This window comes from Chroicocephalus ridibundus, chromosome 1 (genome assembly GCF_963924245.1).
Source record: "Chroicocephalus ridibundus chromosome 1, bChrRid1.1, whole genome shotgun sequence".
NCBI classification, from domain to species: Eukaryota; Metazoa; Chordata; class Aves; order Charadriiformes; family Laridae; genus Chroicocephalus; species Chroicocephalus ridibundus.
In genome coordinates, this window is record NC_086284.1 from 101860038 (window position 1) to 101887654 (window position 27617).

Sequence of the window (27617 nt, forward strand, 5' to 3'; positions counted from 1 at the left end):
GTTTATTAAACATAGGTAGTTTGTTTGATATCAAATAATATGTAGTGCTCTAAATATTGTCCAATACATGAACAATATTTGAAATTACTGATATATTAGACCTAATCATCTCTGATCTCTTTCAGTAATATGTGCTCCATATTATTCTGATGGCAAGTAGTGAACTTTCAAGCACGTTTCTATTGTCACGACTTTGTATTACCTCTGCAACTTCTCCTATTGAATTCTTTAAGTATACTGCTGTTCTCTAAGCAAAGATTTCAAAACTATTAAAAAAGCAGAAAAAAGTATGCTTCAGCTTCCCTATGGACATTTACCCAATTTGCATAGACTAAATTTTGCTTATTCTGAGTTTTGAATGCTATCGGTCTATACCAATTAATGCATACATTTCAGCTCTGGGTTGAGGCAAATATAGAAGTCTGATTATTCTAAACATTTAAACATATTTGTTAAAATAATCTCCCAAAAGGGATCAGTTGCATGCAATAAATAAATGTATGTATCATACTACCGAAGTTAATATAATTTCTCCATTTGGTTTCAGTTTAGGCTCATCTGTTACCAGAGTTGTTCTAGTTGAGTTCTGGTTCGGGCTCAGCAAAACTTGAAAACAATGACTGAAGTTCAAAGTCAAATTTGGTTTTGGTTAACTCCAGAAGTAGAATTACGTCCAAGATTAATTCAAGCAAAATATGTACACTTTAAGTCTAGTTCTTTGTGATAAATTCAGGAATAAACAGAATAAATTTATTTAATCTTCTTCTTGCATCTGAATGCACCACTGCATGAACCAAGAGTAACAATTATATAAATTAGGTAATAAAGAGCTGTCATACCAAAGTAGCTACTATGTTTCTAAATTAATTCAAACTTCTTAAATAAAACTATGTTAAAACAAATAAACAAAAACAAACAAAAAACCCCCACCAAACCAACCAACCAACCAACCAAAAACAGAAAAAAAGAGGAAATACAATAACTACTTTAAAGAGATAAATATTCAGTATGATTTTGTCATTAAAATGCACATACAGAGAGAGCACCTGAGGATTGCAGAGTGACCCTAATGCTGTAACTACCTAACCTGTGATTCTTTGCCTCTGGCACCTAACTATAACCTCCAAATTCCTATAAGCTGAAGAAAGCAACAAAAATACCTCCTAAATTCTGCTGTGTGGCACAGTAGTGATCCACATAGCCATCATCTGTTGGGGATATCTTAACCTCCATCGCAGACCACTGCTACTTAAATTGCTTCCGAGCGATACAAGCTGTCACCACGCGCCTGGCCCTGCCCTCAGAGGGATGAAGCCCCGCGTTTTGCCCCAGGCGCCGTGGGCGGTGGCCGGCAGCCCAGGCGTGTCGAGGGGTGAGCTGCCTTCCCACCTCCAGCCGGTGGGCACCCCCGAGAAGCCCCGTACCCCCTTTTCCCTTTTCATTGCTTCTGCGCCTTCACTCTGGAACGTGGCTGGGGCAAGGACAACGCGGTTGTGATTTTCTGAAGGACCTCCCGTTGGCCAAATGAAACCTAAAGTTTTCGGTCTCACCATTTGTCCAAATTTGGAGTGGATTTTTCAAGTGGACAGAAGCAGCATGCTCCTGACAATGAGAGGACTCAGTGCCAAAATTCAAGCCTTTACTCGGAAGCTTGAACTGTTTAACTGATTTTGCGGAAATCTTCCAAAATAATTCAGTATGAGATGGATACTCAGCAAAGAAAACTTGTAACTTGGATCAATCAAAAGAGATCAGTTCCTGTGAATGATTCTAGTTAGGCCTGTAAGTAGTAAAATAACAGAAACAAATAATACAAGAGATGATCACTTGGTGACTCATGATCTTCCTCTCAAAGAGTTGGATTTGACTCTGATAAACTTTTTTTTAATATCTTGGGATAAAAGTGGTTAAAAGGGGAAGTGATGATCACAAGAAAGTAACAGCAAAAATCAGTGTCAGGTTTTGGAAAGCTGAATTGAGGCGATGAGGCTGGTATTTGGCTTGGACATCTGTAATTGTTACAACTAGTATCAGCTCGGTCCAGACATTTAGAAACACTGATGGCCACATCCGCAAATCTCTTCGTTTTAGCCAACAGCCTCACAAGTCCACCAGCACATACCTTGCATCAGAAGTCATGGTCATGAAGGAAGATATCCAATGCTGGCAAAAAGAACTGCACTAAGGGTCTTGAACTGTCAATACAGAGACCGTATTTGGACACCACGCTCCTTAGGAGCCAGGGTGCTCCGGAGCAGTTTGTTTGTGATGATCTGTGTTGCTAGGCAGATGGGCAGCTACAGCTTGTACCAACCGGAGCTTTTTCTGGACATGAGACTTCAGTTCCTAGAAATAAGTAACTGAAGCACCTTTAAAAAAAGTTTCCTAAGAATGATAAACACTTGATTGTGAAAGTGATGGCAGAAAAATCTACATAGGCAGAAGGCGACCATACTGTCCAGGTTAATATTTTTTTATTTCAAGTACTTTGTTGGGGTAAAAAATAAAAATGAAAAAAATTCCCTCCTTACCTGCCTCACAGTAACTAATAACAGTAACTAGCTATATGAGGCATAGTACTATCATTCAGTAAAGCTAAATGTTCATTTCTCTTTACACTGACCGCTTTCATTCTCTCTTCTCTGAAACAAACACTCTGCAGACAGTGGAATGACTTGTATGTCTCACTTATTTTCCCCAAAGATGCTCCTCATTACAAGAGCATGCACTGTTTTTTGCCAAGCTTTCCGTAAGCACTCAAGCAGGAAGGGGGCACAGTGACGAGGTGGCCTTCAGTATGGAAGTGTGTGTCGGGGTGAGGAACAATAGGACAAAACCATCTTCTTGGCTTTACGTAGCCGAGAGGACTGAACATAGACTTGGAGCGTTGTAGGCTGTTGCATGTAAGCTGCGAGTGCTTCCCTCCTGTCACTTCTAAAGCCCCTTCAGCGCTGACAGGGGCTGCATTATTTTTTTTTAACTATGTGAAGCTTAAGAAAATGTATCTTTAGATTGCTTCTTCTAAATACAATCTTTAGAAAAACAACAGTTATTTATACTAGGCAATAAAATTTAAATACAGAGAACTGTAGAGTCCTCAAAGGGTTTATTCTCTAATGTCTTCTAGACTCATTTGCATTACCTGTTTTCACTGTGAACAGTAATAAAAATGCTAGGAGACTTGTCTTCAAGCTCCAGTCAAGAGAGACAGCTCTAGCAATCAGGCTTCAAAGATCCATAATGCCACCAACAAACAGTTCCCCGAGTGCCTGTCATGGACCACCTAAAGACTTCTTGGAAGACAGCATTCTGCAGACAAATTTGTCTTGGCCCTTCAGCTCTGCACTTTATGCAAGTTTGCTACAGTAGAGCCAGCTTACAGTAGCTTTACAGTCCACTTCCAGATTTTCTTCTTCAGGCTTTCAGTGGTTCTGTTATTTTGATTGCTAGTGCTCAAACCCAGAAATCTATCACAATCCCCTGCTCACCCACCAAGCTATCGCTTAAGAGTGAATTAAAGAACTTCCCACCATTTAAAATGAGGTATGAATGGTCCTACTAGACTCGGAAGCTTGTAACATCTCGATGAAATGGCTGCCCTCACTTTTTAACACAGTAGGAGTAATGACTTCAGAAAAGCAATAAAATTCATAACTAGATTCATGCTGTATAGGTTTCCTTTGGGACTTGGGGTACCACTGACAGACAATCTCTGGTCCCACTGAAGTCACAGGAATGACGTCCATGCCTGTAAGAGACGGAAGCATTTCTCTCCATAGGAAAGCATGACCACACACAGCAGCTGTGCACCCGCAACTTTTCCCAGACTGGCCTATTTCTTTGCTTCAGCTTCTTAAGGCAGATTTTCGCCCTGTAGGCTTTACAGGGCATCACCTTCTTATGTTTTATCAAACAAGTTGCTGACAACTTTGAGGAAAGAGGCTGGAATGTATTTTGAAAGTCAATATGCTACATCATACCTGTAATTATAACAGAGACAAATCCAGTCCTCATATATATATACATATATATATATCTCAGCCTGAGAGAGTTGGGGTTGTTCAGCCTGGAGAAGAGAAGGCTCCGGGGAGACCTTATAGCGGCCTTACAGTACCTGAAGGGGACAGGGGACCTACAGGAAGGATGGGGAAGGACTCAGGGAGTGTAATGATAGGATGAGGGGTGGCAGTTTCAAACTGAAAGAGGGTAGATTTAGATTAGATATTAGGAAGAAATTCTTTCCTGTGAGGGTGGTGAGGCACTGGAACAGGTTGCCCAGGGAAGCTGTGGATGCCCCATCCCTGGAGGTGTTCAAGGCCAGGCTGGATGGGGCTTTGAGCAGCCTGGTCTAGTGGGAGGTGTCCCTGCCCAGGGCAGGGGATTGGAACTAGGTGGTCTTTAAGGTCCCTTCCAACCCAAACCGTTCTGTGATTCTATGATTCTCTTTGTACATAGGCGCATATATATATAGGTTCTCATGACTGTAAGGCCTACCTAAAACTAATCCCCCTCAGCCTAGTCAGAAGTATAAATTTAAAGACCGCGAAATAAATTTTACAAATACTAATAAATAAAATAAAAATAAAATAGATTTATGAACTTTAAGACCTCTCTCCCATTGTTACACCGCCCCCATTCCCCCTCCCCCCGCCCGTTCCCCGTTGCTATGACTACCCGGAAGCGGGCGGAGCCGACCGGGAAGCAGAGTCACCCAGCTGAGAAATGACGCCAGGGGGTGACCCGGATGTTCATGGGACGAGACACCACACCCCTTGCCCCCCGCCCCCCTCCCGGCGGAAGCGGCTGGCTGGGGGAAGGGCTCCTGCTCCCTGCCGGCCGGGTCACGTGAGGGGGGGGGGGGGGGAAGTGTGTTGGGGGGGGGTGCCGCCGCCACGTGACGGCGCGCGGCAGCCGCCATGGGGACGGCGCTGGACATCAAGATCAAGCGGGCCAACAAGGTCTACCGCTGCGGGGTGAGTGCGGGCGGGCGGGCGCGCGCGCGGGCGACGGTTGGGGCCGTTGGGGCGGGACGCCACGCCACGCCGTCCCGCCCCAACGGCTCCAACCGGCGCCCGTGCCCGTCGCTCCGCGTCTGCGGGTCGTCGCGGCTGCTCCGCCGTTGCTGCGGGTCGCCGGCTGGGCTTGAGGCAGGTCTTTGGGATGAAGGCCGGCTTCTTGTTGTCCTTCTTCTCCTGGCGAGCGGGGCGGGAGCGCGGGAGTGCCGCTGCGCCGTCTGCGGGGAGGGCGGCGGGGCTTCAGGAGGAAAGGAGGGAGCGTGGCTCCCACAGACGCGGCAGTTTGGACTTCACGTAGAGGACAGTGTCGCTTCAGTTGTTTGTACTTGTGTATTACAGCGGGACTGATGCTGTGGTACAGTATGCAGGTGCGGCCAGTTGCTGTTACGGAGTCTCATTCCGTTTCTGTGCTCTGCAAGAAACATGCAAATGTCTTAAGATGTGGTTTGTACCTGATAGGAAATCTCCTCTTGGATAAGAGGAGATTCTTCTTCCCTGCCGCAAAGGACTTGGGTGCACCGGTGGATGAAAAGCTGGACATGAACTGGCGAAGTGTGATTGCAGCCCAGAAAGCCAACTGCATCCTGGGCTGCATCAAAAGCAGCGTGGCCAGCAGGTTGAGGCAGGTGATGCTGCCCCTCCACTCCGCTCTGGTGAGACCCAACCTGGAGTGCTGCATCCAGCTCTGGAGCCCTCAGCACAGGAAAGATATGGACCTGTTGGAGTGGGTCCAGCACCTCTCCTCTGAAGACAGGCTGAGAGAGTTGGGGTTGCACAGCCTGGAGAAGAGAAAGCTCTAGGGAGGCCTTATAGCAGCTTTACAGTACCCAAAGGGGGCTTATAAGAAAGATGGTGACAAACTTTTTAGTGGGGCCTGTTGCGATAGGACAAGGAGTAATGGCTTTAAACCAAAAGAGGGTAGATTTAGGCTAGATATGAGGAAGACACTTTTTACAAAAACACTGTCACAGGTTGCCCAGAGAGGTGATAGATGCCCCATCCCTGTAAACATTCAAAGTCAGGTTGGACAGGGGTCTGTGCAGCCTGGTCTATTTGATGATGTCCCTGCTCATTGCAGAGGGGTTGGACTAGATGACTTGTAAAGGTCCCTTCCAACCCGAACCATTCCATAATTTATGATAAAGTACTTAGGCAAGAGCAGGTCTCAATTTTTATTTTTTTTTTTTAGTGGGCAGGAGTCTGATTTCTTAACTTTTTTCACTGATGTAATTGGTGATAGTGATAAAGGGATTGTGCATACTTCAGCTTTTGCAGCTACTTGAAAAAATGCTGTGCTCTTTTCCGTTGTTGAAGACTTCAAGTGCATTTAGAAAAAAAATAAAAATCACCTGAGATTTATTTTTATCACTGTTTTTCTAGAAATCTTGTTTAAGCAGAAGTTTTCAGGTCTTTTTTTTTTTGTCTTTTTTTTTTCTTTATTGCTATCTCGCCACACACTTGTATTGTAGACATCCTTTTCACACACTTTTCCCATACGTTAGTAGTTTGGCTGTTAGAGTGTATAAAGCATGTTTCAACTTATTGGATGTTTTTAATGTGGGAAAACTGATTTAAACAGATTTGAATGAAAAGGTATGCAACATCTGTTCTACAGTTGTCAAATCATCTAGAGAATGGCTTTCATAAAGTTGAATTTTCAGTTTATGAACAACACATCTCTTTAAGTATGGTGTCATAGTGGTAAAGACTACTTCTGTGTCTCACTTTCACATTGTTTTCCTAATGCACGTTATTGGAGGGATCTTACTTATTCCAGTGTCATAATGCTGTGCCCATTTTCAGTTTCTTCAAACTGGATTTTTTTTTTTTAATACAGCAAAGGGATATTTCTTCTGTCTTTAAGCTGAAATTAAATAAGTTATTTATGGTTAGTAAACCTGTCAGTATTGTTTGTTTGCTTCCACTTTAACTCAATGTGAAAAAGTTTGTAATTTTAGCTTGTTAACCAGGCCTGAAATTTGGAGGTCTAAGTGGTATGAAAACACAGTGATGAAAGAGCTGTAGGGCTGTATGCTATAAATACAACATGAGATTTTTAATATAAATTTCCTAGGGACAGAAAATAATTACAAGTCTCTCTTTAGTTAGGCATGGAATATATACAGGTTTGGTTTTGACTTTTTGGTGTTTGTTTCTTTTTTTCTTAGAAATGTACTGATTGTTGTATACTTCGGTGACAGTAGCTATGCTAGTAATACCTTCAGTGCATGGCAACTTTCATCTGAAAATACACTTGCATCAATGCTACTTGAAAATGAAGGGATTCCTTTAGTGAAGACAATAGCTCACCCCAATGTATGTGTCTAGCTATCTAGACTTGGATCTTTTGTTTTCTGAATTTATTTAAAGCTGCGTTGGATATGGAAGAAGGTGATGTCTAAAGTATGCACTGGTGTAATAGTGGTTTTGTTATGCTTATTACATTATAATAATGCAAAAAATTGCTAAAACATTATTGAACTTTCTAATTCATAATTTGCCTGAGACCATGATTAATCCAGCATAACTCCACAATGCTACTCACCTCCCTAGCCATTTAATTTCTGCTGCCTTTCTTGTGCTGACAGTGTTGGCTGTGCAGTAAGCCAGGTGAGAGAAACGGATGGTACTTGGTAGACCTGACACTCAAAAAAAGTAAATAATAATAATTAAAAAATCAATCTGTTGAACCATGGACATGACATCCTTTTTGTTTTTCTTATGAATGCCTTCTCAAGTAGAGTTGAACGGAGAATATTCAACAATCGGTATCAGAATGGTCCTGTGCTGGGTGGCCTACAGAAGATAGATTAGACATAGTGGAGCAGCTCCAACAGAGCAGGAAATTGGATGAACAAAATAAAGTGGGGTGGGTGAAGAACGTTCTGAAGGATCTCAGCAGTGATTTTTAGGTGATAATAGACCAAAGACCTGGTAGTGGCAATGGCTCCTGATTGTTCCATTCAAGTGCTGGTTTTGTACCTCTTGAGAGTGCATAGTCCAGGTGAAATGTTCAGGAGTTTTTATCAATCAGCATCCTCAATCTGTTGTGTATATGTCAGCCAGCATCTTTACAACTGCTGAGTGTATTTGGTATACATCTTTATTCCCGCCAAGAGAGAGGGGGTGAGGGTAAACAGATACAGGAGACACCCATATTTAACAAGTAACTGTTCTGAGGATCTCTTAATGGTAAATTCCATACGGAATAAGGTCTTGAAGGTGCGTGAGTTTGTAATATAAACTTCTAGGGAAGAACTCTGAAAGTTAACAAACTTACCTTTAATTTAATTGCAGAACTGAATTTGAGTCTTGTCAGGGGAAAATATTGTTGAAAATATATATGAGAAGGCTGGTGGACAGAGAAGATAAGGACGAGTCTAAGGCAAATAGCTGATAAGGAAAATTAAGGCTGAATAACTTCATTTTTGCTTTTTGTAAGGTCAGTGTGATGCATATGTTTCATTATGGGCTTTCCCCATCAGGCCAAGATCTTTCAAATTTGTCTTTGGGGATGAAGTATCATGTAACAGAACCTTCACGTAGTGTTCCCTGCTGTCTTGGATTGCGTCAGACTACTTATCCTGGTACGGTGACCTTGGTTATACTAAATCCAGATGAATTCAGCCATTTTTCATTGTTGCAAAGCAATCTCCTATGCCAAGTGGAAGTCACTTCACTTCCTGAAACTTTCCTTAGTTCTAGGTAGTTGAGTAGGCAACTATTTTGTTCTTTTTAGTTGTTCTTTGCTTCTGCATTGACTGTTCTCTTTCAATTGGGAGAAATTAGACACAAAATTTGTAAAATAGTCATGCATCATGCAAGCCTGAGTTTGTGTTCCTGCTTTTAAAAAGTAAGTTGGTTAAAGTAACATGCTGTGGTAAACAGCAAGCAATGTCTATATTTGTTAGTTATAATAATCAGAAACTAGAGGAACTAAGCAACCAAAGACCTTTATTTTGTCCAGACTTCAATTTGAGAAAAGCTATCTTAAATGGACTACTCTAAATTGTGAGTGAAAAAACAAGTTTGCCACTTCTTGGGACAAAAGAGTAGTCGCATTGTTTTAAAAAAAAAGTGTTAGGGGATTTAAGAACAAAAAGACAATAAAATGGATCCTAATAGCATGTCCTATAATAGCAAAGTAAGGCTTATTGCATCAAAACTATGTTTAAATTCCTAGAAACAGAAGATCTGCGTTCAGGAGACTTTTTTTTTTTTTTTTAATTGGATGGAGAATTCTTGAGCCATTAAGGCTGATTTAATAAACTCCGGAATGCTTGAAGAATGAGGAGACAGGCATAACTAATGATGCGTTTCATTTAGAAAACCTAAACAGGATGACTGCAGTAACTGTGGCAGTTAGTCTGAGATTGATAATTAAAAGAATTCTAGGCTGAAAAGCCTGAAAAATGCATTGCACAAAGAAAGGTGCTGTAGTTAACATCAGCCAAGACTTTTAATGACGAGTCCAAAATATACTTAAGTTAGAATTTGCCCATAAGGAGGCCTTTTACTAATTAGTTTGGTTTTTTAGAAAATCTGAGCATTGAGGTTTTAAAGCATCTAATGATTAGTTAGTTGGATCTAGCAGACTTTTCCTATTGAATGTGGTCAGTTTCTTTCTAAATAATCAGAAGAATATGTAGTTAAGATTTGCAGGTGGCTTGCATAGAGGAATAGATGTGGAAGATGATGATCAGGCATATTTAGTAAATGTGACTTAAGTGAACTTATTTTTAATTTTTTAATTGCTAGATGTTTTCCCTTTGTCCTAAAAGTGAATGCCTGTGATGTGGAAAGTGGAATCTAAAAGGAACCTAAGGTGTTCTGTTGGTAGTTTTTCTAGCTCCTTAATGTAGCAAACAGACCTAACAGTGTAAACAGTCAGGTTGGAATTGCTATATATTTTAACACTAAAAGTAATTTTTCCAACAATTTATGGGACAGTATGGTGTGCACTTTGATCCTTCCAGTCTTTACATAAAGTTTGTAGATACTGAATAACTGTCTAGTTTAGTCAGAAGTCCAGATGTGATGTAGGACTCTCAAGATGAGATTCTGTGATCCGTGTTATGCACCATTTCATGTTATTGAATGAAGATCGTTCCAAATTGTCCTCAGCCGGACTTGGGTAACTGCTACTAGAGAAACAGGGGATTGTGCTGCTGGATCAGATGAAGCAGGTGTTCATCTCAATTGTGACCTTAGAAGGGATTGAAACTTTGAAAGTGTCAGTCTTCCAGGCAATTTCATGTGCATATCTGAATGTTTAGGAACTGTCAACAGAAAGCTGAAAAGCTTATTTGGGATCATTAACCTGGGACAGTCTTCTCACAAGAACGTTTTGTTCGCAGTTTAGCATATGTACCTCACTTCTTTGCTTCACGTGATACGCTGGCCTTCCTGTGGATGGATACTGTGTTTAGCCGGATAATTCTGTGTAGAATTGTATTAGCTTAGCTCCATCTTGCAAAGTTTTGTCATCACGTGGTGAAGCCATGAGGAGTTCCTAGTAAGGGAGAAGGTAAAAAGTGAGTAAGAGCAACTGATCGTAAGTTACTACACTGTAGTATGTGAAAGTCATTCAAGTGCTGACTTTCTCTACACCTTTAGTTTTGTGGTGTTAAAGGTAAATGAAACCCTTTTGATATGAACTGAAAACAGTACTAGTTTAGTATTAAGTGATGCCACATAACTATTACAGATGGTACATGTTTGCAAATCTTTTGCAAGAGTAAAGTTTTCTCATAAATTGTGTGCTAACTATAAGTATTTGAACATCTTGGTAAGCTCATGTTCATTGATTTGTACTTTTTAGAAGGACAAGAATACTGACAGCTTTGTATTTAGAGGGGCTCTGGTTTTGCACAAAAAAGGACAAAGTAGCTCTTCTTCAGAAAAGACAGAGCCAACTTCTCCCCCTCTCTATCAAACAGAAATATAATCTGATTTCATATAAACAGTTTAAATAAATATTACAGCATCTTTTTCATGATACCTCCCTCTCCCCCACACTAGTGACTTTTAAAAGTTGTTTTTGGTTTTTTTTTTAAAAGTCATTTTGAGGTGGTTTTGATTTTTTTTTTTTTTAAGAGACATTGAATGTTATAATAAAAATTCATATTTAACTTCAAGTCATTCTTTTCCTTTCTGCCCCTTATTGTGTGAAAGTATGTAGGCAATAGCTCCAGAACAGGTTGTTGCTGTGTGGTGGGAGACTGTTCTCATTTATTAAAGCAGTTCATATGTTCAGGATTGTCCTTGCTTCTTATAGTTCAGCTGTACTAATTTTTCAAAGCAATAACCTAATTGCTTGTACTAATTAAAGCCCGTTAGCAAAGCAGTACAGTATTTAGGTCATCTTTTCTTCACTGTCCTTTTGTGCTTGTGTCTCCTGTTCCTGGCATTTCCCAGTTGCTGCAGGTCCTCTTTTCAGACTTTCAGCATGTCAGCCTTCCTGGTGATGCTTGATGTTCTACTGCTGTCCTGTTCGGCTTTAAACTAACTGACCCATTTTCTGTATTGTCATCCTGTACCACTACTAAAGACAAAAGGCTGGCAAAATTCAAATAGTGTCTGTCGGAGATGTACTTAACTGGACTGGTTTTAACTGGTCGAGTGTAGAGTGGGCAGTCTCAATTATCCTTTGGTTGGAGTGATCTGTAGTTTGGTGTCTAGTTTGCAAGCCTGGTGAAGGTGCAGAGAGCATTACCATGGAGCAGAAGACAAGGTTAGCCCCAAGAAACTTTCTTCAGATTCTCAAATCACTTGCTGCTGTTTCCAGATGCGTATTGCATTTGATGTGGAACTCTGGATTGGAGTGGATTCTCTGTTGTTGGAGAGGGGAAGGTTAAACTATGGGGTATGTAAAATAAACTGTGTGTTGCTCTCCTGCAGTTAATTTATATTTTTTTTCAGTGTTAGAAATTCTCAGTTGATACTTCCAAGATGCAGTGTTCTTGTGCAAATACAGTTTTCTAGACAAAACATTCTTAATGGGATAAGTGACGCATCTCTTGAGTCATACAACTTGTTCTTTTGATTCACTTATGCTTTTAAACTATTTCCCATGTAGCATGGAATTTCCTTGTGTAGCAGAACAACTATTTATTTATTTATTTTAAATCTGTTCAGCTCCACTCTTGAGGTGAGTCTTATCCTCAGCTTGGCCATCACTTTTACAGTTATACCTTCTCTTCCATCTCCCATGACCGTCCCACTCTTCATATAAAAATTTCTCTTGGGCTTTCATTCTGACATGTCAAATGGAACTTGTCTACTGCTAACTGACTCGATAGTTGTTTATGAGGATGTTTTTCGTCTTCCTGGAGAGGAAGATCTTGAAACTTTAGAAAGAAATAGAAACTCCTTCTGCAAGGAGGAGGAGAATATTTTTAAGGAAAACAAACTAGAAGTAAGGACGTCTCTTCCTTTCATTGCTTTCATTATCAGTATTTGTCTTTTCTGAGAAGGTTAGACTGTTCTCTGGGAACAGTTTTCTTGAGTATGAAAATCAGTTAGCATGCTGTCTGAGAAACAGCTATAGATGACATTTATTTAAATGTTTTCATCTTGTCTTTTCTCCTTTCAGGAAGTTCTTTCTGGAGTCGTGGTCATAACAAGTAAGGACACAGTCCAGCACCAAGGTATCTCGTTAACAATGGAAGGATCAGTAAATCTGCAGCTTAGTGCCAAAAGTGTGGGTGTGTTCGAAGCTTTCTATAACTCTGTCAAGGTAAGAACTGTGCAGGTTAATATTTTTAGCACAAAACCTTTGTCTCTTTTCCCAAATCCTTCTTTAATGGCTCTCAGGTAGTTATAGCACTTCATGGTATGTAAATGATAGAAAGCAGAGAAATGCTCCGCATTACCTAGTGATATGTGATGACATTGAGGGAAGAACTTGCACTGATTGGAGAGTTTTCTTTAGGGCTGAAATACAGTAATATAAATACTGTGGTTACTAGATGATGCATTGAAGAATCATGATTTAAAGAAAAATAATAAATCGTGTGGTGTTTTTTTTTTTAAAGTGACTCATTTTAATTGGACTTTGTGCTACGTGAGTCACTATCACAATAGTTTCTGCAGAGGCCATTGAGGTTGTGTGTTACTAGGCATGATACAGGACCTTCACAGATTCTTCTGTGGAGTATGAGGCTGTGCACAGACTGTGGAGCTCCTGGAAGGCCTCTGTGCTGCTCCCCAGGTTTGGGAGCATGGGGTTTGGAATCTAGCAGGGCAAGTTATCTCTGGCTCTATATGAACATGGCTGTACTGATTGAAGCAAGGCTGGCTCTGTCTAGAGCGTCAGTATAGCTACATGTGCAGAACGGTTTGCTGAAATTAGGATAGCCTTGGTGCAGGGCCTTTTAAGGTCTTCATTTGTAGTTAATTTGTTTACAGTATGAATAATCTGCCCATGAATGATTGAAAAACAGGAAAAAAACCAAAACTAAAAAACAGTAGAAGCAATAGATTATTTTTTTTTCCCTCCCTGTTAGAGGGAAAGTAATAGTAAAACTCCAGAGAGAAAAGAAGTGTAATCTTCAAGCAGGCTTCCCCAGTTGAATCCTAGTCTCCCACTGGAACAATGGTTAACTAGCCCTAAACATAGATCTTTAGGATGGGAGAAGGCAGGAGGGAATGGCTAACTGCTCAACTGTCACACGTACTTGTTGATTCCTGCTGCTACTATTAAGGGTTATAATTTAGAAAAGGGAACTCCACTTTGCAAAGCTGAGACTCTGCTGTTCAGCTCTCTAAATATTTGGTCATTAGTATGATATGACCATAGATCACAAATTGGTTTTTTGAGGAAAGCATTCTTAATGTTTCTTTTCATTGTGAGACTGGAGAGCTGTGTGTGATGAGGAAATGCCTGAGTGTCTGGAAATTCAGGAAGTCTTATTAGAGTTTGGTGGATGGTTGTTGGTTCTTGAAATGATGGGGCCGTCGCTCTGCTTCAACCTAAACCTCTTAATATTTATCTTTGCAGCCTATTCAAATTATTAACAGCACTATTGAAATGGTAAAACCAGGGAAACTTCCCAGTGGCAAGACAGAAATTCCATTTGAATTTCCGTTGCATATGAAGGGGAACAAAGTTCTGTATGAGACATATCATGGTGTCTTTGTTAATATTCAGGTAAGGCAGTCATATCTGTAAAGAAAATCTGAACTTTTGTTGTCTACGGAATGTATTCTAAAGTATCTCTTAATCCATGGAAGCAGATAATGTTTTCTTGTGATAAAGTCGTCTTTTCATAGTGCAATATGTTTTCTCAATTTGAAGAATGAGCAGAAAGTTTAGAGATCCTTTGAAGTAAGTAGCTTTTAAGCTTCCCTCTGTTAATATAGCATTCTTCTGGTGTGTACTGTATTTCCTAGGTGTAATTAAAGATTAAAAATGATGATACACGTTAACCTTTTAAGTACTAATTTGTAGGTGGTTTCTATCTGACTTTTGCAGTTCTAGTTTCTAGGAGTCAACACTTTCCACAGATGGTAACACTTCTTAAATGTGGCAAAGGAACCATCCTGGGATTGCAGAATCCCATCAATATAATGTTGCTTTTAAAAAATTGTTGTGATGTCTATTCCCTTTTCTTTTCCAGCTAGTTTAAGCTTTTAATTGGAAATAGTTGATTGTAATGAAACAGATCAGATGTAACATGGGATGTACAAGAGAGAATTAAAAGCATACTGGAAAGAGGGGCTTTGGGTTGAGAAAGGGTAAAATGTATTTGCCACGCTTGTTAAATCTTGTACAGTTCTTTTACAGGGTGATATTTTCATCTAGTTAAGATTTTATTGTGAAAGAAGTTGCATTTACCATTTTGTAGATAATCTATATAGTAGTACATACCCAGATACAAGTGTGTGTACTGTTAACTAAGTACCAGTGAGACTTCATTAGCATAGTAGACAACGAATTAATGCTAATAATATTTAAATATGAAAAGTGAAGTGTACTGACTTACCAGATCGATTTTAAGACACAGGGATAAATCCTACAGGAACAAAGCTACTTAGTGTTCAGAATCTGTTTTCCTGCATTCATTTGTGAGAAGGAATAGCTTGAGGAAATCTCTCCATCACTTGTTGTTTCAGCCCTTCCGTATGGAGTAAATCTTTAAAGAATGATGAGATAAACAGAACAGTAGCAAGATGTCTCACTTGAAATACCTTGTCAGAACTACTGTAACATATATCTGATCCCTACTTATGTTCTAAACAACTACATCCATTCCCTTAATGAAAAAAAGACTGCACTACGGTGTCCTTTTGTTCAAAACAAACGTGACTGTGTAATTTTGTAATGAAGGCTCAAACCAAAGTGTTGAGAGCTTGTAGCATCTTCAAAAACATGAACTTTTTGCATTCCTGTGGAGATGAGTAGTAGCATTTACTGCCCAAATCTGTATGTACTACATGCTTGTAACAGAATCCTGTGGAAATACAATTTTGAAATTTGACCTTTTTTGGTTAAAAATTGTCTTACAAGAGAGGGATTTGTTCACTTGGTCTGTTTTGGGTTTGGTTGGTTTTTTTGAAGGAAAGTCTTCTTCAGCTATCTCTTGAATGCAAATACTGTATTAGACAATGCTTTTTCTTCCTGAGGAGTGTTTTTTTGTTTGGTGGGTTTTTTGGTTTTTTTCTTCCAAGGAAAAAGTTGAAGGAGCCACTAAATGCAAAAATTTTCAGACCAGTGCTGATGAAGAATCACTGGGTTGTAAAACTTTCCCCTCCTTTCCCCACTTTTGCTCACTTATGAGAGTATTGGATTTGATGACAAAGTATAAAACTGTTAGCTATTTAGCTGAACTGGAAGTCTTATATTACAGACTTGGATTTAAAAAAACCCTAACAAACAAGCCAAAAACCCACAAAAGAAAAAACCTCACCTACTAGCCTATCAGAAATAACTTAAACAAAAATTCTCGTGTTTTTTTTCTACATTCAGATGGGGTTTTTTAAGTACTTCCCATATCTTTTTTCGGTCTTGGCTTTCTTCCTAATGTATCATTTGTGGTAGGTATGTCAAAAATGGTGTAAAACTGGTTGAGTTGCTTTCCATAATCCAGATAACTTGCCTATGATTGATAACAGTTGTTTTAAGATATACTTTAATGGTGAATATTTGTTTTGTTTTGTCATTCCCTCTCTCATCTACCTAGCTTTTCTTTACAAGCTGGGGATAAAATGTAATTAAAAGGTTAATCATTAGATTCCAGCCAACCTTTGAGAGTCCTGCTCTCCTGAAGAGGAAAACATAGTCTGTCCCGAGGCTATTTAATGTGCACTGGTACCTGATAAAACAGATACACAGGTATAAAATGGGGAACGTTAAGTCTGTTTTCCAGAAAATCAGGCTTGAATTGCTTAAAAATAATTTCCTAGTATTAAGTAAACCAAAGGAAAGCATTCATTTGCTTCTAACCTGTTTATATTTGTTCTTTGTCCAAATCAAGAAATGGAAAAATAGACTACATACAGTATGCCACCTTTTTATTTTTTCACCAGAGTAACTAAAGGTGCTGTTTAAGAAACACTTCCCAAGACCTCTGTCCAAGTCCCGTGCAGTTTAAAAGCAAGCCTCTATTTAGAATCACAGAATGGTTCAGATTGGAAGGGACCTTAAAGACCACCTAGTTCCAACCCCCCTGCCATGGGCAGGGACACCTCCCACTAGACCAGGCTTCTCAAAGCCCCATCCAGCCTGGCCTTGAACACCTCCAGGGATGGGGCATCCACAACTTCTCTGGGAGACCTGTTCCAGTGTCCCGCCACCCTCAGAATAAAGACTTTCTTCCTGATATCTCATCTAAATCTACCTTCTTTCAGTTTAAAACTGTTTCCCCTCATTCTATTGCTCCACTCCCTGATAACCAGTCCCTCCCCGTCTTTCCTGTAGACACCCTTTAGGTACTAGAAGGCCCCTACAATATATATATATGTATATCTATCTATCTATACACATATGTATCTACACACACCGCATCTCTCTCGGCCTGTCTTCATAGGAGAGGGCTCCAGCCCTCTGATCATTTTTGTGGCCCTCTTCTAGAGCCGCTCCAACAGGTCCATGTCCTCCTTATGTTGGTGTCTCCAGAGCTGGACGCAGTGCCCCAGGTGGGGTCTCACCAGAATGGAGTAGAGGGGCAGAATCACAAAAGATGTCTTGATCTCAGTATATTAGCTGGGGGTTCAGTATCAAGACTAAAGTCTCTGTTCTCATGCAGAGAACTTTTAATTGGACACTGAGGGCCAAATTGCAGGGCATGTGTGGTCCTGCTGCCTCACTGCACTGTGTTCCCTGGTCTGAGTGTAGTGCAGTAACAGAAGGTTTGCTCAACAGTGTTCAACTTCAGTGGAAACCACGGTCTGATGGGGAAAGAGATATGCTCTCTGGTCTCGTTCTTGCACACATATTCAGGTTATGTGTAGAGAGACACCATGAACTGGAAATCATGAAGCTGAGTCCCTAATCTGAGCACACTTGGTTTTGCCAATTGCTTATCTGTAAAGAAGGAATTAAAAATGAAACAACAACAACAAAAAAACCCCAGTGCTGAAGTGCATGATTACTGTGATAACCAAGGTCATATTATTTTTCAGTCACTGGTTTATGGCTCCCTTTTTAGGAGAGAAAGGGGAGGAAATGGGCAGCAAGTTTTTGAACAGCAAACAGAAAAATGAACCTTGTTGCCTGACTTTACTGCATGCTGCTGCTTTTAAGTTTGGCTATATGGTTAAAGATGGTTCCCCATTAAATATGCCTATAACAGTTACCACTGTTAAATTTGATCCTACAAAAAATTTAAAATTAGAGGGGTTGTCTTATTGATAATGGCTTATCCAAAGTATGGTGAAAAGCAATACTGTAATGACCCTTAACTGAATGTAATTTGCGTTCTGAAGCCGTACAGGAGTACTGCTCTCTGTCAGTGAGTTAGTCCCTCAGTCTCATAGTTTGTTACATATCACAGAAGATATGCAAAGCATTTGCAAATGACTATGGGACTGTAAACACAAAGAAAAACCATCTCTCATTTGGGAGCATCTAAAATCATTGTATACCTCTTATCTCCTTCCCCTCTCCCCATCACTGGTATGTATGTTGCCTACTAACCTGTTTTAAATAATGCCTTAAATATGAATAACACTAACATTCTGCACATATGCAATAAAAAGATGAAAAGTTAAGAGAGATAGAGGAGATCTTAACTAAGGCTCTCTTCTTTTTCTCTGCCATCTTATTCTTCCCAGTATACCCTACGGTGTGATATGCGACGTTCTCTGCTGGCAAAAGACCTAACTAAGACTTGTGAATTCATTGTCCACTCACTGGTAAGTGTGGTTTCTATTAACTATACAAAGTGAGATTTATTTGTTTTTTCCCACTTTAAGTGAAGCTTGGCAGTAAGGTTAGAAGATCAGCTAAAACGATGTAATTTATCATAGCAACACATGGGATATGTATGAGTAAAGGAAGCTAGCCTCAAAAAAACCTCTGTCCAGAAGAGCTAGGGTATCAGTTGCTTCTTATTAGAGTAACTCATCTCTCTTTTCATTTAAAGAAAATAGTACAAAGAAGATTTGGATTATGAGATGTTTTCATACTGCACTGAGTTTATTCTCCTTTTCATCCTTTCAGTTCTGAAACAATGGTGTGGTTAGATAAATATTACAGCGGTGTTCTAAACAGTATTTCAGGCTATCTGAGCATTTCTTAGCCAAAGGTTCCAGGTGCCCGCAATGCCTGTCCTAGAAATGGGAGTTTGTTGGTGAAGAGAAAATACCTGATTTCTGCTCTTCAGATGACTAATTATGACTTAGAGCCCTGACTCAAAGTATCAAAGCTGGGACTGCATCAAGTTAGAAAAGAAGCTTGTCAGCTTAATCCCCTTTGCTATTAAGTAAGCCCGTGGTTGGCAATATGCTGAGATAACTAGGTTAAAAAATATCCACGTCCTGCGGTTAGCAACATGGAGAGAGCCTTCCTCCTGTGGAGGCAGAATTGTGGGATGAGACCGTCTCACAAGAAATGCTTTGCTGCTTGTTATTTGAAGTTCCTATATCAGTCTGGTTTTTAGTTGATGTTGACTTGTACGCATGTCCAGAACATCCGATGTCAGTACAGACTGTGCCGGCCTAATTAAGTATCTCTTTTTTTTTCCACCCACAACTTGCTAGAACATACTGTTTCTATCATTCCTTTGAACTCTTAACAGGACAGTAAAGTATTAGACTCTTGTCTTACCTATGAATAATGGTGGAAATATGTTATTTTAGTTCTATAGTACCTTTTTTTTAAAGATTTAGTACCTTTTTTAAAGATTTAGCTAGGTGCTATAAAGAAGTTTCCTGTTGGTAAGACTTCATTATTTTCTAAAATATATTATGCTACATTTTATTGGTCCATTATTACATTATAAGTAAGCCACACTTGTCAAAATAGTGAACAAATTACATATTATGCAGTTTCCTGGTTTTATTTCTTGTTCCCACTACAGCACTTAGATCACAAGTCAGTAAATCATGAATCTCTCAGTCAGGGTGAATTAATGAGGTTTTACTGAACATATAATTCTCACTGTCAGTGCTCAATGTACCATTTCCCTTAACCTTATTCTTTGCCAGAATTTGTCTTTTATGGGAAAATACAGTCAGTCTTCCATCTTGCAGCTGGGCAGCAGAAGCTGTTTTGAATTCTTAAGTGGTGAGGGTAGATCCTAAGAGTTCAAGTGAAGCCCGTTGGTGGTGGTGTGCTCTGCCAGCTCATGGTTAGATACAATGGAGTCCCTCATAATTGATGCTGCGCTGGCCACTTATTCCAAATATGCAGGGAAAAGACAGTGCATCTCACTGAGATAAGGATGGAGAGAGAGGTCAGTGAATGGTAAGCAAAGCTTGCCTTCCTGATGCAGAGTGCAGGCTGCCATCTCAGCCGAGCTCAGGGCCCATTCAGACTTAAGATCAAGACTTCTTGGTTTTGTGATAAATGGTGTGAATAGATACTGAAGAACTGTAATAATGTGCCCTCAAAATTGCTTCTCCAGCGTGGAACGCTAAGCTGGACCAAGTTTTGGTTTTTTACAGTTAAAGAAGCTGGACGCGACGCCCATTAAATCCATGCTATGCTAGATTCCATCAGCTGAGGATCTCCGAGTAATAGCAGGATGGCTTAGGAGACCTGAGCCGTTACAGAAAGGGCAGCAGAAAGAGTTCAAAGTGCTCAGAGATAACAAGAGGGAGGAAGAGTTTGTAAAACGTATTGGAAGCAATGGAGCAAGTTCATGTATAATCTCCCGCTTTCTCCCCTGCTCAAATTTACTAAGCATTAATAATGAAAGGAAGCATTGCAAGTGACATATAAAATGTAATTATTTGTAAATACAAAAATATGAAATTAACTTTTTTCTATAGCATACGATATGCTTCAGATAGATAGTGTATTTCTTCTTTTCCAGGTGGTTTAGTCAACCACATGTTCTCTTTTTCTTTTCCTTTGTTTTTTTTTTTCTTTTCCATGTAGGTAGAGGTTATGCCAAAAACTTAGAAATGGAGAGTTTGTTGTGGTTTACTGCAATGGCAAACACAAAGTAACCAAAAACTGACAGTTTTGTTTCCACAGTTCAAATTCATGGTGATTTGCAACTTGTATTCAGACAATATCATAATGTTATTTAATAACAAAGGCAGGAAATCTCAGGGTTTTTTATGACATAGATGCATACTTTCGGATGAAGCCAGTTCTGAAAACTGACACATCCAACAGTTGCTTGACTTTGTTGTCTTTTTTTTAATATTCTCTCTGTGTGTTTTGTAAATCACAGTTTACAGTTTAACTCTTTCATTACTTGTAGTCACAGAAAGGGAAACTGACGCCAAGCCCAGTAGACTTCACAATTACTCCTGAAACTTTGCAAAATGTTAAAGAGGTAAGGGTTTTCTTATTATTTTATTTTAAATGTAATGCTTGTGTGATTCTGAGTAAGAACAAGAGAGGAATGATTAAATGCTGCCCTGCAGATAATCAGCTCTTCTTTTTTTATTCCCCTCCTTTTTCTCCTTTCTTACTTTTGTAAGCAATAAATTGATTCTGCCTAATCTCTTGTGATAGTGGTGACTAATGTAAGGTGGAACTTTGTTCAGTAATGGTTAAATATTTTACTATTTTTCTGAATGAAAGATGGCAGTGAAGCAGGGGAAAACAATCTATACCACTTGTAGTCAAGATCCTTTAAAAATGTCTATTTTGATCCTTTGTTATGCCTTTTTTTACAGCCCCATGTGGCTCTGGGAAGTCTGTATGAACAGTAGTTGATGTCTTGGTCATTTAGCTTTATTAACATTGGTTTCTGTTTGTCCACTGAAACCAGTGTTCTGTTTTTCCAGATTTTCCTGTTGTGCTCTTTTTGTTACAAGAATACTTTCCTGCGTTAGGTCTCCCTTCTGCATCTCCAGTTTGTCTTCCGTTGCTCTTAGTCCCCTACTCTTCCACTTGTTTCTCAAATCAGCTGTTTGGTTGTTTCATGCTACTGTTGACCTTATCACCTTGTATTCAATAGAATCATTGTGGTTGGAAGGGACTTCTGGAGACTAAGGTTAGTCTGGCCCCTGCGCTCAGAGCAGAGTCATCTAGAGCAGGTTACTCAGGGCCACGTGTAGTCAAGTTTTCAATGCCTCAAAGGATGGATACTTGCAACCATTCAGCAATGTTAATGTTTGACCACCCTCACATGATTACTAAATAAATAAATAAATGAAAAGTAATTTCCTTTATTTCGATTTGTTTCCATAGCCTCTTTCTTGTCCTTTCACTAGCTACCACTGGGGAGTCTGACTCCAACTTCTTTACTCCCTCCCACCAGGTATTTATACATATCAAAAGGTCCCCCTGAGCCTTCTGTTCTGCAGGGTGAACAATCCCAGCTCTCAGACTCTTATGTCACATGCTCTTAACCATCTTCATGGCCAAATCCAGCAAAGGCTGGACTTGCTCCAGTAAGTCTGTGTTTCTTGTACCAGGAAGTCCTGAATTGGACACGTTATCCCCAGTTTTGTCTCATCAGTGCTGAAGAGATGAGGAGAATCACCTCTGTCAACCTGTTGGCAACACTTCCTAATGCAGCTCAGGATGCTGTAGGCCCATTTGTCCAGCCTGTTGAAGTCCCTGTGGAGGAACTATCTGGTTCACAAACTGCTCCTTCCAGTTTTGTATTATCTGTGGACTTGCTGAGGAAGCACTCTGTCTCATCATCCAACCCATCACTGAAGATGTAAAGTAATATTGACTCCAATATTGACCCCAGTCACTGGTGTACACCACTAGTGACTGGCCTTCAGCTGGACTTTGTGCTACTAATCACAAACCTTTGAGTCCAGCAGTTCAGGCTGTTCCCAGTCTACCTCAGTGTCTTAAGCTGTACATCCAGTCTGTACTCCCATCAGTTTGGCTGTGAGGTTGTTAGGAGAAACAGTGTAAAAAAAACAGTGCTGAAGCCAACATAAACGGTATCCACGGCCCAGCAGCAGAGGATGAACAGGTTATGCCCAGCAGCCTCTCATGTCTCCGGAGACTGATGCACACTGAAAGCATGTGTTTTTCCAAATATAAGGATATAATAACTAATCTTGGTGGTAAAATTACTTTTGAGATGTATTTTTGAGACTACTGCTAAATACTAAGCTCTCAGCAGTCTGCTCTTCCTATGAACCGTATTTCCATATAAAGTATTTTCCGTTTGTTCTTTCTCTTCTGTATCTTGATACATTGGCTTAGCAAAGACCCAGTGGTACACATCTTAAGAAAGTCCTGTCCATTAAAAGCTCTTTCTTAAGTTTAATAGCAGACCCTGTGCCTTTCTCTATTTCAAGTACATAACTACAAAAGTAGGTTCTAAAACTTATGACATCTCTGATCCAGCAGACTTTGGTATTTAATTGTGGAGCTGTCTAAAGAATGTGTATGCTAGCACAAGCAGTGGCCTTTTTTTTTAGTATTATTTTTATTTATTCTTCTGTCTCAGAAAAATGTGTGGGTCTGAAGTGACTACCTGCTGGACAGGTAGAAGAAGTCACTGTTTTGGTATATTTATAATATTAACATTTTAATTCTCTGCTCGTCTGGAGATTGTGACAGAACTAGAATTTCCGGTAGACTACGAGAACACTGATTAGGAGGTTTGCAGTAGCCAAGCAAAGCACAAAGAGGTTAGATTAAAAACCAGGATAGATGTGCTCTTACGTTCTCGATTGTTATTTTGGGGGGATTATGAGAGAGAGTGTAAATTATAGGTTCTATGAGAGAAGATCTAGCCTAGGATTAAAATATGACGAGTAATGACAGAGTAGTAAGGCTCTAGGAGAAATACACCTTTAAAAAAAGTCTCATAGACTAGGATTGAGGAAAATGGCCTTGAGTTCTTGTTCTGCAAGCTCCTTTTATCTCTGTCTCTTAGGTTCCGACCACTATACTTGGGGGGGTAGCTATACGATGTCCCTGGGAAGGAGTGAACCTCCTTATAAGACGAACCTCCTATATAAGAGCCTCCTCTATATAAGAACCTCCTATATAAGAACCTCCTTATATAAGACGAACCTCCTAAGGATCATACAATAAAAAAGCAATTAACTAATACATTATTAGGAGTCAATATTTCATAGGGAGGTTTTGTCAGGCACATAACTTCTGTTATTTAAATTAGGAGAGAATGCTCAGGTGAGGTCACGTTTACTAAACACATGGAAATTCCTCTCTCTTTATTTCCCCCAAAGATTTGTTTTGAGTGGAACAGCTAAATTCTGCAGAGGTGTTGGGTATCTGAGTGAAACAGTCTAAACAATAGCTGAGGAGAACTTTACTGCCATTACTACTGGCAGCCAGGACTGAGAAGCAAAACAAACAGACTGGGAGAAAAAAAGTTTGTGCCAAGAGAGTTGGTTTGGAAGAAGGGAGAATAAGTTACATGGGCAAGGAAATCCAGCGCCACAAGCAAGTGCAAGCAGATGGTTGGAAGGTAGCGGCTAACGTCAAAGATGACAATAACAAATAATTAAGGCAGGAGAGGAGAATAAGGCTTGCAAAAGAAGGGGAAGGCTAGAGCAGGATGCTCAAAGAGTTTGAAGAAAGTTGGATGGGGAAGATGCGAGCTGAAGATGTGGGTAGAAAACTCAACTGTTTCAGTCTGCCAGAACTTGACATGTAACTGGAGCTTCTGGCGTATGAGTTTCTCTGGTGGCAGAGAGTATCTGGTGCCTGCTGGCCTGGGCAAGGGGAGCAAAAACCCCCATTTGGTCTTTTATGGAAAACTGATTTAGAGACTGTCATCTTCGATCAGCTATTCTTACTCCTCCTTCGTTAAAACATAGGAAACGTGCTTGCTGCTAAGAAAAGTTGAAAAGTTAGGTGTGATGCTGTGTTCAAATTAAACTCTTTATTAATTGTCCTTAATTGATGTCTTAGTACAATAAGCAGTATGCTACATCTCACATTAAAGGAAGATTTTTAAATGCCTGTCTTCCCTCCCAATAACGGCCATGAGAAAGAAATTTAAGAAGGTGGGGCAAATCACTGAAACGATAGACTATATTGTAACCTGTAACAAAATGGGACCAGAACGCTGTTCTCCAGAGCGCTGCCAGCTGCCTTAACTTGACCGTCCTATTAGCTCCTCCCAGCCTGCCTCCTTCACCATGCTGTTCCCAACTTCTGCATTAATTGCAATAGCCAAGTTTTTGTCAGTTCATCCCAAGAAAAATGCTCCTGTGGATGGAATGAGTAGGGGGGAGGCGTGTCAGGGCAGAGGGTAGTAAGAGATATCTTAATGCACCTGCATAAGGATGCATATTTAAAGAGTTATATTATTTAGGTTACGTGAGGCATTTCTAAACTTTTGAGTTCATAACTTTGCAACTTTTTCCTGCATATTTTGATAACTGTCTTTCTAGAAGGTATTTTTTTTCTTAGTCTCCTCTTACAGTTGTGTGTCCCCCCCATCTTTTCAGAGAGCTTCACTTCCAAAATTTCTCATCAGAGGTCACCTCAGTTCTACAAACTGCATCATTACACAGCCACTGACAGGGGAGCTGGTGGTGGAGAACGCAGAGGCTGCAGTCAAAAGTATTGAGCTGCAGTTAGTGCGTGTGGAAACCTGTGGTAAGTTGCTCTGTACACGGAATGTGTGTAGACGGCAGTAATTGCCACTTGCGCTCTTTCAGCTTAAATACGAAAGCTTGTCAAACGCTATACAATTAAAAAGACTTGCAAAAAATTCTTTTGCATTTCAGGTAGAACAGTCCAAACATTAATTTAAATAACCTCTATGATCCTTAACTCAAGAGCGCTAATGTGAAAACTTGCAGGTCAAAGGGCAAAATGTTTTGCCCTTACTCACCTCCCCCCCCCCAGCCCCGGTGTATTTTTGTTTTCAGTTTTGGCCACTGCCTTCTCTTCTCTCTTTCCCTTTCCCTCCTTTCCCTCTGACTTTCCTCACTTTCCCCAGGGTGTGCGGAAGGTTACGCCCGAGATGCCACAGAGATACAGAATATTCAGATTGCTGATGGGGATGTCTGCAGGGGCCTGCCCATTCCTATATACATGGTGTTTCCCAGGCTGTTCACCTGCCCTACCCTGGAAACAACAAACTTCAAAGTTGGTAAGGACTTTGCGCTGTGTTGGCGTCTTTCATCTGACAGAAGTTTCTAGTTTCACTTCAGCTTCTGGTGGGTAACGGGATAAACCGCTGTCAGCACTACAAGAAGCAGCAAGGACATCCGTCTGTTTCCCTGGAGAGGTTTCCTAAAGAGGATTGCAGTCTGCTGTATTTCATACAGACGGAGAAAATACAGCCCAAATACTCCTAACTAAAAAGAGTTGTGCAACTATTAAGCTACTTCTGACTAACAGAATTCTATGGTAAAAGGACAGGAGAAGCAGTGTAACAGCAGGTAACTTTTTTCTGCCAAAAAATTACATGTGAATTAACACTTGAGTAGTAGCCCAAGAATAAAACGCCAAGATCATCCCTTCTTTCTTTTCATCACCAGTGAGAACCCCTCTTTCCATTCCCTTGTCTTTTTGTTTCCCGTTCTCCTGCCTCACAGAGTAGAAAAAGTAAGGTGAGGTGCTGTGTGACTTCGCTTTTCTTGATCTACACCAGCTGCTTCTTCCTGCTTATTGCTGCCAAAATCGAACGTTTTCCTTAACAAACACCTGAAATTTAGGATTTTCCTCACTTTTTCAAATAATTACTGCAAAAATTCTCTTTGCTAGCCTGTTTTTCTTCCCTTGGTCCTGCTGGAATCTGTTGGTTTTGGGTTTTTTTTTAATTTATTTTACTGTATCAGATTGAAGCTACAAGTCCCTGCTTTTAGGATCCTTCCCAACTGAAGCCCCTCCTACTTTTCTGCTGTCTGTCATGGACAAATGTGCACAACGTTTTCCAGCCTTGCCTACCTGTTTATCTGTTCCCCCAAGAGCATTTTTGATTAGATACTGATTTTGAACAACGCAACGTAATATCTAAAGAGCAGATTTTTCTTTTGAAAATTTTTCTCATAGTTTGCAGGTATATTGTATCTTAGTGTTTAATTGCCTAAGGCCACACATAACGCAGGACTCTAAGGCCATGTTACATGCTGACAGCAGGGGAGGAGTCTGTTCCCTAAGTCTTCCACTTACGTGCTTCTAAATGTGAGGCGTCTTTCCCAAAATATTTTAATCTTAGATGTCTGAACTCTGCCTGTTGTCCAGAAGACTGTGTGTCATAGTTTCTCAGTCATAAAGAAATCAATCCATCAGAATCCCAAAGATTAGAACAAGCCAAGGTTCTCTAGGAATGGCCCAAGGTTTGGGATGCCGGTGGTGAGGATCTGCCTGGAGCACTGCATTCATCCCTGCCACAGGAAAATCCAGGGTATTGAAACGGTGTGAAACAGCCCTGTGAAGTGCTGCCTCTGAGAGCAGGAACTGCTTGTCTCTCGTCCTACTCCTACAATTCAGAGTCATTATGGACTCCTCATTTATTTATTTAATTTTTTTTTCCTTCTCCCAGAGTTTGAAGTTAACATTGTTGTCCTCCTGCACGATGATCATCTCATCACAGAAAACTTCCCGCTGAAACTCTGCAGGATGTAAATAGCCAGAAGAAATCACTGAAAAAGGACAAAATTCTTCAGAGGCAAAGCAAAACTTTATCCATGTCTTATTTTAACTGAAAACACATCACTTCCTCCTCCTGCTGGTAGTTGTGCTTTCAGTTCTCCGTAATAATGTTGGTAAGACTTTGCCTGCCTTGCGATAGCTGATGGGGATGTATCTCTCCAGGCAGCCTTGTCAAGTATCTTTCTGACTTCAACAACCATCTTTTCCCCACTTTTTCTCAGAGAAATCCTGAAGGAATGATTCTGTATTTTTCTACAAGTCGTAGAAATATGTATTAAGTTTCTCTCTTTATTTCATTTTGTAATACTTGTTCCAAAGTCCCTTAAAGACCTCTTAAACCTAGTAAGTCCTGTTATAGGTGGTGTATATATACTGCTGGGGGAGGGTATGGGACTTGTAATATAATACTGAATAGTGTTTTTGAA

General features: G+C 40.2%; 1 protein-coding gene across 2 annotated transcripts; it reads left to right on the top strand.

Annotated features, from left to right (window-relative positions):
* The first annotated feature begins 4796 nt into the window (after positions 1–4796).
* Positions 4797–27617, top strand: VPS26C (VPS26 endosomal protein sorting factor C). 2 transcript variants are annotated; one of them, XM_063345630.1, is made up of 8 exons: positions 4797–4973; positions 12610–12753; positions 14017–14166; positions 18291–18371; positions 20891–20965; positions 25035–25185; positions 25532–25684; positions 27083–27617. In XM_063345630.1, exons 1-8 carry the CDS (start codon positions 4917–4919, stop codon positions 27163–27165), a joined length of 894 nt encoding a protein of 297 aa, XP_063201700.1. In that variant the 5' UTR covers positions 4797–4916; the 3' UTR covers positions 27166–27617. The 2 variants fall into 2 exon arrangements, with proteins under 2 accessions (XP_063201700.1, XP_063201708.1); XM_063345638.1 differs by lacking the exon at positions 4797–4973 and adding an exon at positions 5363–5383.